General features: G+C 37.1%; 2 protein-coding genes across 2 annotated transcripts; one reads left to right on the forward strand and one right to left on the reverse strand.

Annotated features, from left to right (window-relative positions):
* Positions 1-861: 861 nt before the first annotated feature.
* On the forward strand, positions 862-9,832 carry AK88_02111 (serine/threonine protein kinase; the record flags this gene model as incomplete). Its single annotated transcript, XM_012479745.1, has 5 exons — positions 862-1,951; positions 2,421-3,772; positions 3,920-8,947; positions 9,147-9,623; positions 9,761-9,832. The coding sequence occupies 5 exons, from the start codon at positions 862-864 to the stop codon at positions 9,830-9,832; spliced, it is 8,019 nt and encodes a 2,672-aa protein (XP_012335168.1).
* A 313-nt stretch (positions 9,833-10,145) lies between these two features.
* On the reverse strand, positions 10,146-12,101 carry AK88_02112 (uncharacterized protein; the record flags this gene model as incomplete). Its single annotated transcript, XM_012479746.1, has 1 exon — positions 10,146-12,101. The coding sequence occupies one exon, from the start codon at positions 12,099-12,101 to the stop codon at positions 10,146-10,148; it is 1,956 nt and encodes a 651-aa protein (XP_012335169.1).
* Positions 12,102-12,510: the final 409 nt, after the last annotated feature.

The following is a 12,510-nucleotide window of genomic DNA, read 5'->3' on the forward strand; positions in this document are numbered from 1 at the left end:
GTGTTTTTGGAACCCTCATGGTTGTGTACTTTTCTTTCCAATTTTGATACTTTATATAAAAATGACTTCCTTTTTCTCGCATCGCAACTCCTGTTAATGGATACAATTACGCCATTGTATGTTAATAGGAAGAAGTAACTAACAATTTACGATATATTTTTGTACTTCAAAATTGTAACATCTTCCTTGAATACGCGTATAAGCGAGAAAAGGATTAAAAAGAAAATAAAAATGTTCCGTTCGTTTGGAAAAAAAAAAAAAAAAATACAAGAATACAGTGGAATGCCTCTCCTAAAAAATTACACAATGGAGAGTGCAATTCTGTGCACGTAAAAATAAAATAAAAAAAAATCACACCAATGTAGACCTCATTACGATATGTGTAAATATTTCCATCTACACGAATTAGCAGACAGATACAGTCTTTTTTTTTTTTTTTAAATGGAATATACTTTTTGTTCTTCCATGTGCGTCATTAAAAGGTTGGTTGGGTCAATTATGGAGAATAAAAAAAAAAAAAAAAAAAAAAAAAAATACAAACGCTGTAATTAAAAGTAAAAGATTTAACCAATGAGTAGTCATTTTCTTTTTTTTGCTGAATCGTGATGGTAAGCATACCACAGAAAGTACAATCTTTGTGCTTAGATTCAATCAAATGTTAAAATATGCGGGTAATTGTGTATTGTACACATGTATACACACGTTTTAACAACATTTCTGTTTCCGCTGGCGCGCCCCCATGATTAGCGCAATGAGGGTGACACATATTTAGAGAAGCGGAAAAAACAAAATAAAAAGACAAAATTTTTAGACGGTTGTAGGAAGGTGTGGTTTAGTGTGAATTGCGCTTACTTACCCATAATGAAATTTACTTCTTTTATGAAGAAAATTTTTATTTTTAACGTAGTCATTTCTGTTTTGAATAAGTATGTAAAAAGGGAATCCTGTGATTTTTCCTTTTTTATATATTCGTTAAAAACAAAGGGTTTTAATAATGCAAATTTTAACAGCAGCGATGAATACACTGGAGACACGAGTGGCATCGATGGTGAGGGAGGAGAAAACGTGAAGGCGCCTTTTACAAACGCTGCAGAGGATAAAACGAGAAGCACTATAGGCTGTATTAGTGGTGCTGCTGTTTGGAGATGCAGTGGCAACAAAATAATCAACATAAGCCAGCTAAATGCAACCATCACCAACTTCTTCTCAAGCGCTCTGGCGGAAGCAATTGGGAAAAAACCGGATAAAGGAAAACACCAAGATGACAAGCAAAAGGAAAATGAAGCGGTGAAAAGTAGAAGAATACCAATAGTACATACCTCCATCGATGATATTAAAGAATATGCCTATGTGAAGGGGAAATTGAAATTGATCTATGTCAGATCCTTCTACGATAATGATGGTGATGATAGCAATCTCAAAGAGTTATATGAGGCAAAGTTCCAATTTTACAAAGACAGAGTAATTTATGTTACGACCTTTGCTTTGGTAAAAAATTCCCTAAGCAACAATATTAACCAAACAGAAAAATGGTTAAATGCCTCGATGAAGGTTTTACAAAAAAATTATTATAAAATATCCGCAAGGTGTAATCCTGCAATAGAAACATTTTATGGAAGCATTTCATTTAGTGAAGAAGAACTCAAGCAGTTTGAAGCATTAAGAAAGGCACTGAAAAGGAACGTAAATATAACACATGATAATCTTTTTTCCAACTTGGATATATTTAAAAGTGCCAAGAGGAAATACCTCGAGTACATGAATTACAGTTCTGTGGATCCCAGTTTTATGAGCACGGTAGATGCAAAGGATGGCCATTCAGATGTTACGGATTCTTTCCATGTAGAGCAGGATCTTCTGAAAAGTTTAAATCCCTTCGATAAAATAAAATATGTGTCCCACGGGAGAGTCAAAAATAGCCATAAGATAGTGTGTACCCTTGAGAAAGACTGTAAGTGCATCTTCAAAAAGAGGCACATTTGAGATGCTTCGAAATGTTCTGCGTGGGAGATTATCCCTTAACGCAGATATAGCGCATTGTCATTGCATGGGCGAACGTTGTTAAATTATTTTGTTTCCTTCTTCTGGGGACAGTGTGCACTGCGTCTTGGGTAACGTGACCCATAAGTCGGTATGGACTACACGTAGCAGTTGCTCCCATTCACGCAAAAAAAAAAAAATAAATAAATAAATAAAATAAAATAATTATGGTTAACAAAAAGATGCAATAGTGTGCACAATGTGAGCTATGCATACGTTTAATGACTCTCCTATGATAACCGTTTCTACTTTTCGCACCTCGCAATGAGAACCGATCCCCAGTTCTCAATTGTGTGAGTATATATACATGCACGCATGCACCTGTAATCTCACCTTCAAGAAGACGACATGTTTCTTTCCCCAACCCCATCCAACTGCAGTTAAGAAGGTGGAAGACCGATTCATCTTGTACAACCTGATACGAGACAACATAATCGAATCGGAAGAAACTACCGAAGTGATTATTTTTGAGACCAGCAAGAATGGAATATTCACCTACGATGCAAAACATTCCAAAGAGATCAACCTGATAAGTAAAAACTTTGAAATAGAAATTATGATGGACAGTAATGCATTCTTAAACGAACATGATAAATATTTTTATTTAAATAAGTATAATTCTGTACACTTGGAGCTCCAAAATAAGGGCATAATAAAATATGATTTTATTTATTCCTGGTTATCTACCTACTTCATCGATAGCCACAAGCATAAATTCTTTTACCCCTGTTTTTATGTGTCTACACAGTATGATGTTTTTGATAGTGGATTATATGGGGTCAATTTTTACACTCCTCAATATCATACTTTGTCTGAGCAAGTACAAAGCAGTTCTCCGCACTTGGACAGTTGGAAAAAGGAGGTGGATAGTAACGTGCCAAACGAAGAGGTAAGCCAGGGAGGCACTACAAAGAGCATTCAAAACGATAACAGTTTCTCCTTCTTAGAGTTAAAGACAACTCTACATAATGAGAATGTTGGAAGGGGGAGTCATGGGAATAAGTCAGGCTACCATAGAAACAGCGGGATGGAAGGCGATAGTAACCAAGGCAATTCCGCCAAGGATGCTCACATGAATCCGAATAATATGGGAAGTAGAGGTGCTGAAAGGGACAAGGGAGAGGAGAAAAATACTTATGATCCTTCACATGTCCGTATGGTCCCTCCTGCTAATAAACAAGGTGTTAATGTTATGGGCTCTAAAATGAATGCCCAGATAGGTAAAACAAGAACTGATGTGCCACGTAAAAATATTAATGCAAAAAAAGCAACGGCCAGAAAAGGTCCTAACAATAAGGCTGCTACAAATGACTCCAGTAATTCCTATTTGGATAATGTCTTTGGATACGTGAACAAAATAAAAAATGTCATTTGCGGTGATGAAGAAAATGCGTCTACCAGCCACACTTCTCATAAAATGTCTGATAAGCGCGAAAAATCAAAGATGCCTCAACAAGGTAAGTCCACGCGTAAGAATTCCATACGTGATAACTTCACACCGGATGACGCAATCATACCCTGGATAGAACCATTCAACGAGGACATTCAGAAAATGAAGGCCATGTACATATCGAAGGAAAAACCCCCGCCACTGGAACAACAAGCCAAAAAAGCATTCCCTTCAATGGAGGAACCTAATAAATACTCTAAAGAGCCAGCCACGGATCAGCCAATACCCCCCGTTCCAAACATGCACCATGAAATTATTTCGTCAGAACCCAAGCACGCGCCTGTGGAAGAGGTCCCCAATGTTGCAGCAGGGCAAGCACCCATGCAGGAATATGAGTCCACAACAGAACAACATCCTCCTACTTCATATCCTTCCTGTCCAGCGCAGCAGCCTGTTACGGCGCAACCGACCCCATCATCCCCCCAAAAGACCTTTGACACAATACATGTCAAAGACATTGAAGACTACACAGAAAAAAAGTCAAATGAACATTTCGCCCAAAACCCGAAGGAACCAAATGAAGAAAAGTATGACAAAAATGGGGAGGACAATTTTGAAAAAAAAACGGAAGAGCATTTTGGAGAGAATGCAGAAGACTCCTTTGGGAATAAAATGGAGACTCAGCTGCAGGAAACGTTGCTGCAACAAGTTGAAGAGGAATCTTTTGAAAAAAAAAAGGAATATATGAGTAAACTATCTGAAGATCACAAATACGATTCGTTAATCCCCTTTTTGTATAAAACATTTCATGATAAGGCACTCTTATCCGGTGATTTTCTCAAGAGTGACCATTACGATAGGGATGACTCTGATAAGTTATCGGTGCAACGAAACTCAAGTGACGATTCTAATGAAGATTTTGTTCATTCATACTATCAATTTCCGTCTTTAAGGGAAGGCAGCAAAACGTTTGCAAGCAATTTATCTGGGGATTCCTCCGACGCTGATAACACACATGTACGAGATGTAGATGAAAATTTAAAAGATAAGATTTATGAACAGAATGATTATTTTCCAAGGTATAAATACATACTAGAAGAACACCCAAGTAGAATAATTGTGGGATTGCTTCAGGACGACACAGAAACTGCTTTCATTGTGGACTGGCTATATGGGGATAATATACTATGCGTACTTAGATCCAAATTTTACAAAGAGTTATATTACAATATGGTACGAAAAAACTATTTGAAAGTTTTGAATAATTTTAAATTTGGAAATGATAAGGAATTGACCACAATGTCTAGTGATACTAAGGGGGTAACTATGAGTGCGAATTTTTATCCTCATTTTTCGGCCATAAAATTCTTTTTTAATGATAAAAGTAGTGACAACTTTGAGAATGAACTGAAGTCTTATATGTTGATCATCCACTATTTGCTAAATTCGTATAGTAGTCCTTGTAAGGATTACAAGAATGTTAAATATTTTTACAGCGACGATACTTTCAATGTGACTCACTTAAATTTTATCAGTGACAAATTACTTGCGCTAATCTCCGAGTGCGCCTTGGAAACTATGAATTGGGACATCCCCATAGGGATAATAAGAAAAAATGAAAATGGCATCAATAGGACCATTTTCAGTAGGACCTTAAAAGATGTGAGAAGAAGTGTACATGACTATGCACTCAAATTTAGAACGATAAAAGGAAAGGATGCAGTTCAATTTGCCATGAGTAATTATACCACGGTCGCAGACGATTACAACGTTAAGTATGATATTTTTCTTAACGTCATATCTAGACTGTTCTATTTGCACGCTGTAGGTCTTGTCCATGGCAACATCAAGGCAGATAACTTTGTTGTTCAGGAGAACGAAGAAGACGATAAGCATGTAAAGGTCCTTCTAAGGTCATTTAACGATGTTGTGGAAGAAGGCGGTTATGGAAATTTCAAAGGAAGCGCAATTTACGCAGCTCCCGAAAAATTAAAATCGTACTTCAATACCATCACGTATAATTTAAAAAGTGATGCTTTTTCTCTGGGATTGAGTTTAGCTACTATATTTACCAAAAAAGAGTTTTTCCTTCAAAAGCTAGAAAGGAAGTTAACGTATCCTGTGGATAAATATATCCTCAGTCTAGTTCGAAGAAACCCCATGGTGTTACTATGGATCAAATCGATTAATCCATTTTTACGGAAACGACTAAGTATATATAAATTTAGATCCTACTTGAAAGTTAGCGTGGAAGAACTAGAGAGAAGGCTGTCTGAAAAAAGTGTCTACAAATGGTTTGATGACAAATTCCAATTCATTAATTACGAGGAGGAAGAAAAATTACATGATCTTTTTACAAAAGCGGAAGGGAGAAATGTATCTGGATTGAGCAAGAACTCATCCGAAATGAATACCGAACAAAAGCAAAACGATTTGGAATCCTGTTTTTTTCGTTACACTCATGCATCGAACACGGAGAAGGGAGGTGACATGAACACTCCAAAGGACTCCTACTCCCTTCATATTTTCAAGGGAGAATCTTCATCTATTGGCAAGAACGAAGGTGTTTCTTTTTATCAATTTCCTGTGGGGGTAAACCGTACAAGTGCGTCTATACGAGGAAGAGATTATAGCGATGGTGACAGCGATGGTAGCGGGGGTAAAACTGACCAAAGCACGAAACACTACTTTTCAAGCATTTTCAAGCACGACTTTTGGCAAAGTCCTATCCAAAGGAATAAGAAGTTCCGGAAAAGGAAAAAAGATGGTAGGGAAAATATTTACAAAATACCATTCGATAGAAATTTCGAACACCAAGTGGATTTCTCCTCTATAGATGCACACAATAGGAAGAATTATATTAACGCATGTTACTCTTTTAAAAATGAAGTTGTCGGGACTGCCATGAAGACGCTGTCCATTGAACATGAAGCTTATAGGGCGGACTTATTTGACATGTACCTACTTAACAAGGACAAGTTACTGTATTTGGTAGACAGAGATGATAATGTGAAACATTTAATGTATGTTTTACAAGGTTTTCCGACTCCAGACTGTAGAGGAATATTGAACGAAAGGATATATGACAAATGGTACAGCGTTCGCAAGATGGTTCTTCTAAAAGCTTTGCTTTTTTATGGCTACTTTAGCCTCCACGAGAGATTATCATATGAATTTAAACTATACGAATTGCAGAATTTCCCCCTCAGTGAAGATAATAGTGATACGTTCGAAACAGTTGTGAGGAGATGTATAGAGAGGGAACACTTTAATGAATTCAGTAACTTACTCTTGGCTCAGTACGTTTATGATAATTACCACCAAGGAAATCAATACATGAGTATATTCATAAATTTTTACGCCGTAAATGAAACTGTATATGCTATGGACACCAACGCAATAAATAATCTGATGAAGCCTTACATAAAACAGAGCTTTAGCATCATTAACTTCGACAATGCGGAAAATTTTTTACACTATATGAAGAGAAAAGAATTGTACAAGGACATGGACCAGGTCGATCGTGTGCCAATAAAAATTGATAAGTCAAATTATACCGACCTATACGAACAGAAAGTCCCTCTCATAAATTCGTTTGTCATAAAAATAGACAAATTTGTAATCAAAGATATGAGTATAAATTTGGCTGTTCTTCTAAATAACGCCTTTTGGGGGATGAAAAATAAGTGTAAGTGCGTAAACTATACTCATCTTCATGTTAGAACAGGAGGAAGCGATTTTCCACAGGGACATATAAGTGGAAACCAAATGATAGATTTGCACAAACCTCTGGGTACTGTATTGAGGGAAATTATTCCTGACATTTTTGATAAGCAGAACAACCCAAATGATCTGCTCTCGTGGCGCACATTCAAACCGAGCAATATCCACCTTCATGTTGTCCTTCGAAATAGTTTACACTTCATAGACAGGAGTACATTAATATCTTGCTCGAAAAAGCTAAGTAAAGTGGCACCTGTGTACTTCCCTAACTTTACAAATTCTCACAAAAGCGAAATAATGAAAATTAAAGTTGGACTGGGGTCATCAAAATATTTTTACTTATCATTTAATATATCTTTGCTTAGATCAAACGAAATAACCTTGAAGAATGTAATTTATTTTATATACAAAAATTATAAGTCGCAACTGGAAAAAAATGTTATGTACAGAAATGTAGGAGGAAAAAACAGATCGGCGAAATTCAACTGCCTTGCGATGAGTGAAGATAACACTTTTTTTTACAATAACGTCACAGGGAATCTGATCAAAGAAACTTCTCTCAATAGAGTCATCTCCGCTTTGTACAATGTTGACCTGATGGAGCCCTCTTACGTTATTAAGGCCGCCCTTAATTACTACAACAATAGGGGCAATAATTGCATCTTGTTGAGGCTGGTAACTGTTTGTAATTCCGTTCGTGAGAGGAGGAAGGCGAGTAATGGAAAGGAGTCGGAGTTCGTTTTGGAACACTCGGCTGGAGTGTATTCGGATGCGGCGGAAGGCATAGAAGCGGAAGGGACAAAAGTGGAACGAATAGAAGCGGAAGGAACAAAAGTGGAAAAAGCAGACACAGAACGAATAGAAGCGGAAGGGACAAAAGTGGAAAAAGCAGAAGTGGACAGCACAGACGCGGCAAGTACAAACGGGACAAACGCACACGCGGAACGAACAGATGAGGAGCACACACACCATGAAGCCGAAGGTCTTGAAAAGACAACTGATGAGCACACAGATGTGGAACCCAAAAATAGTGAACCTGCAACTGATCAGCACACACCAGACGAAATTACAATTGTTGAAATGCCACCTGATGAAACTACAAATGCTAACCCCCCGAATGATGAACCCCCAGTTGTGCTCTCTCAAAACGAATCGTCCTTTCTGCAAAGGCAGAAACATGTGATAAAGGCAATAGATAAGGATGGTGCTTATCACTACGGAACCGTGGAGTGCTTGCACTTCTTACACAAACAGGTGATCAATTTTTTCCACGAAAGTAATATAACAAATGCGTTCGATCAGATAACCATTCCCTCGGAGTACACATATATAAATAAAAAGAACAAGTTGAGAAATGGCAAATTCGAGTATAGTACAAAAACGATAAATTTTAACATCATTTCCAATGTGATGAATTTACAACGATATGATAAGGAATTGTACACCTTGGTCGATTTTATGAATTTAATTATACAATGGTTGGTGGAGCAAGGATCTTTTGATATTAAAAACAAATGCAACTTTTTATCTTGTAGTAGCAACAGCCCACAATTCGGGATGGTCTTAAGTATAACCACACAAGGGAGAGTCAAACATGTGCTATACAAAAATGATGAAAGTCTGATGAAATTTCTCTTTTATAATATATTGAAAGATCACCAGTCAAAGCGGTACTCCCCCGAGCTTATAGCATCCGCCATTAAGTTATACAATTTGAAGGTGACCTTTTTTTTAATGGATGAAATTGGTCATATATTTCCAGACCTCCAAAGTTTGTCTAACCCTCCGGAACAGGTACTTTGAAGACACACCTTCTATATATGAATATGCTTTCCTGTTTTTTTGTGAAACTGTTGAGTAGACATGTTATTCATTCCGTTCTGTTTATGTGTGTTAGTTCTATGACCCAATTTGGGTATAATAGAGTTTGGGCACCCCCCGTGTGAGTATACAAAAATGTGTACATATCCCTGTGCGTTCCCCCCCTTTGCAGACCACACCCCTTCCCCCGTTCAAAGACTGCTTAAAACAGCTAAACGGGAAAAATGTGACCCTGTATGGGGATGAGGCAAACCAAGGAATGTACGTCTCCTTCATATTAAAATTTTTAAATAAAAACATTATGTACAGAATTTCGAAGCATGAGTTTTACAAAATAATATACGACTTTAATGGTAATGAAGTGACCAAGGATGAAGGGGAGAATTTACAAAATCCCGTTTTGTCGTCTATCCCCGAAATTGAGGACAAGTTTCGATATGTGTTTTTAAGCGAGCTAAGCTACTATGTCAACATCCCCACTGAGTTAAAAAAAAGAAACAAAGCAGTTTCGGTTACCATGAATCCAAAATATTACGAATTATTAAGTCAGAAATGTTACCTGGATGAACAGAACTGCTTCTACGCTGTTGAGGAAATTATTAGCAACGTCAACGGAACGTTTATAGAACCCGTTTTTGTTGTTAAAAATGTAATCACGCTTATTGGCAAAAACAAAAAAAAAAAAAAAATACGATGCGCAGTTTGGGGGTGCATTTGTTCTCCAACGAGCGCATGTAAAGGCGTGAATACTAAGTTTCCCCTTTTTTCACTTTTCTTCCCCATTAGGTAATGAATTTTTTCCTGAGAAGAAAAATCCGTGCTGTTTTAAGCAGAGTAAAGAACACCATAATTAGTTAGCTATCATCAAAAATGATCGTATGGACGATTATACTCGTTTGTACAATTCAGAGTTTGCTTCCCTTGGATCCATATCCCGATGTCTTCTCCCCTTATATGCCTGCTTTTTTTAATGTGCATAAAATGTGCACTTTACGTGTATAATTAATTTTTTTATGTGTATATTTCGTATGTTGTACATTTCTGTATTCATTTAACACACATCACCCTTTTGTTCTCATTATCCATGCGATTCTTCGTGCGTTCCATTTGTAGATTTAAAAAAGGAACGTTCCCTGTTTCTTTTTTTTTTTTTTTAATAATTGGCCTCCACTCAACATACCTGTATGAGAATTTTACTGTCAGGATAATTCTGAGTCACGTCCACTTCTGCATTTGAGGCGAGTACGAGCAAATTGTAAAATATGATGGAGATATTTTTATCGGACATTCTTTTCACAGGAAATATGCGATCGAATTCTATAACATTGGAACAGTTTGCACTTATTTTGTGCAAATAATTTTTCAGTTTGATTAATTCTTCGTTATATTTATATTCGGAAGAGGTGAAAGATCTCCTACTCACTAGTTTGCTGGATGGGACACTGAGCGAGTCTTTGAAAGTGTCACTGAAGTTGTATACATCTTTGTACTCCTTCCCACTTTTGTTTTTATGTCCTCCGTTTGGTTGCGATTTTCTATGTTCATAAATTTTTTGGGGGAAGCTACTCATCCTGTCAAAGTTGTAGTCCACTTGGTCGAAGTTGTAATCCATTTGGTCATAGCTGTTACCGAAAGAGTCATGCGAGTAGCTTTTTCCCCCATGGTTATTCTGCAACTCATGATTTAAAAAATATTCATCATTAAAGTTTACCCTTAACTGCTCAAAGTTTAGGTGGTTTTTGTGTTTATTTTTCCTTTCGTTTATGGAGGACACTGTCGATTTGGTCTGAAGCAATTTAAGGTTGTTTGGCTGCATGTTAATTTTTTCATTTTGTATCAGATCATTACCGAATACGTTGTAAACATCCTTCCTTGTGTCAAAGTTGATGAAATTTTTTGCTTGTTCATACGAATGGAACGAGGAGGATATTGAATTATCACTAGGACCATTTTTTACATCATTGTATAGAAGAAAAAAAATGTAACTCCCCCCTGTCAAATGGGTACTAAATTGATTATCTGATTTTTGTGTTTTGTTCGTTTTGTTCTCCTCCCAGATGTTATGCCTCAGAATGGTGTCCTTATCTATTTGTGCAAAGATTCGTTTGTTCTTCTTTTCGTCTTGCCGTGGGCGCTCTCCCCCTTTCTTGGTGTTGTCGTCCTTACCAATGATGTTACCGTCCCCATTGTGGTTTGCACCCAAATTATTGGATACCTTACCATGCGCAATATTCCCACTGAATAGGAGACTACTATTCATGACATTGAAGGAGAAGTTCTTTTTGTCCAGAGTTTTACTCAAGAGTAAACTATCATTGGAGTAGTTATTTCTTTCTGCACTTGTGTCTCTTTTAATGTCTAACATATTATATTTTAAGAACGCAGTGTTCTTTAAGTTACTCTGCATGTTTGCATCTCTACTACTCTCCTTTGTGTTTATATTACGCACCCCATTGTTAATTGTGTAGAGGTTATTATATTTGGAGTAATTGAATGAAGAGGTGTTAGTTAGCATATCATTATACATCATATTTTCATCATTTGGGATGTCTTCATGTTCAAAGTGGTAGTCGTGCTCATACAGTTCATTGCTTTCCTTCAGCATTAGGTCGTTTATGTGTGCTATGTTTTTATTTTTGTTTATGTGGCTGGTCTTTTTCCTTCGAAAAGTACCGTCATCGGGGTCTCCACTGTAGTTGTTGCCGTAAATTGGTTCCCCGTCCTGCAAAGATAGCACATTTTTCTTTGCTCTATGCCTTCTGTTCGCCTTGCACTTTTTTGTAATACGCTTTTGGAGCCTATATTCATTCAGGCTACTCAATAAGCACTTCTTATACATGGCGTAGAAATCAGTTAGTAACACCTCCAGCTGCCTGTGCAGAAAGATAGTTATCCCTTTAATTAATATTGCCGTTTGTTTAAAATTATAATTTCCATTTTTTATTAACAACAAATTTTCGCTTAAGTTTGTATATCTTACTATTCTGTCACTGATGCAGTTTTTTTTAAGAATCACTCTGCCCCGATAGAAATTGCTGCTTATTCCTATGAAGTAGATGCATCCCACCTTGCTGGACTTGTCATATATCAGCAGGTTTTTCTCTCCGTTCGTTTTGGACTCATTCATTTTGGTTTAGTTTGGATATGAGGTTTAGGGGGAAAAGAAGCAGGCCGCACACAGCAGCAATGTCTTAATAAAGTGGTATATAGGGGAAAGCTTTTCCGGCAGGACAAAAAAAGAATTGTGGTGTGACAAAAAAACGTGTGCGTATTGTAAAGCGTCAATGTTGCTATGATTGCAAATGTGGAATGCAAGTGATACAGTGCGAGTAATACTCAATTGGAAAATCTCAAAATGACCACCTCTGTGTGTGAGGGGGGCTCTACAATGGCTCAGTTTGTTATTAATGCCCAGATGCTACTTTACACCCATGTGATAACATTAACTTTTTACAAACGACTGGGAAAAAGAACGAACGGGAGAACAAACAACAGGCACACGGTGCTTTGACCTAGTTGTAACACACGTCGTCAGA

This window comes from Plasmodium fragile, assembly GCF_000956335.1.
Source record: "Plasmodium fragile strain nilgiri unplaced genomic scaffold supercont1.20, whole genome shotgun sequence".
Taxonomy (NCBI): Eukaryota; Apicomplexa; class Aconoidasida; order Haemosporida; family Plasmodiidae; genus Plasmodium; species Plasmodium fragile.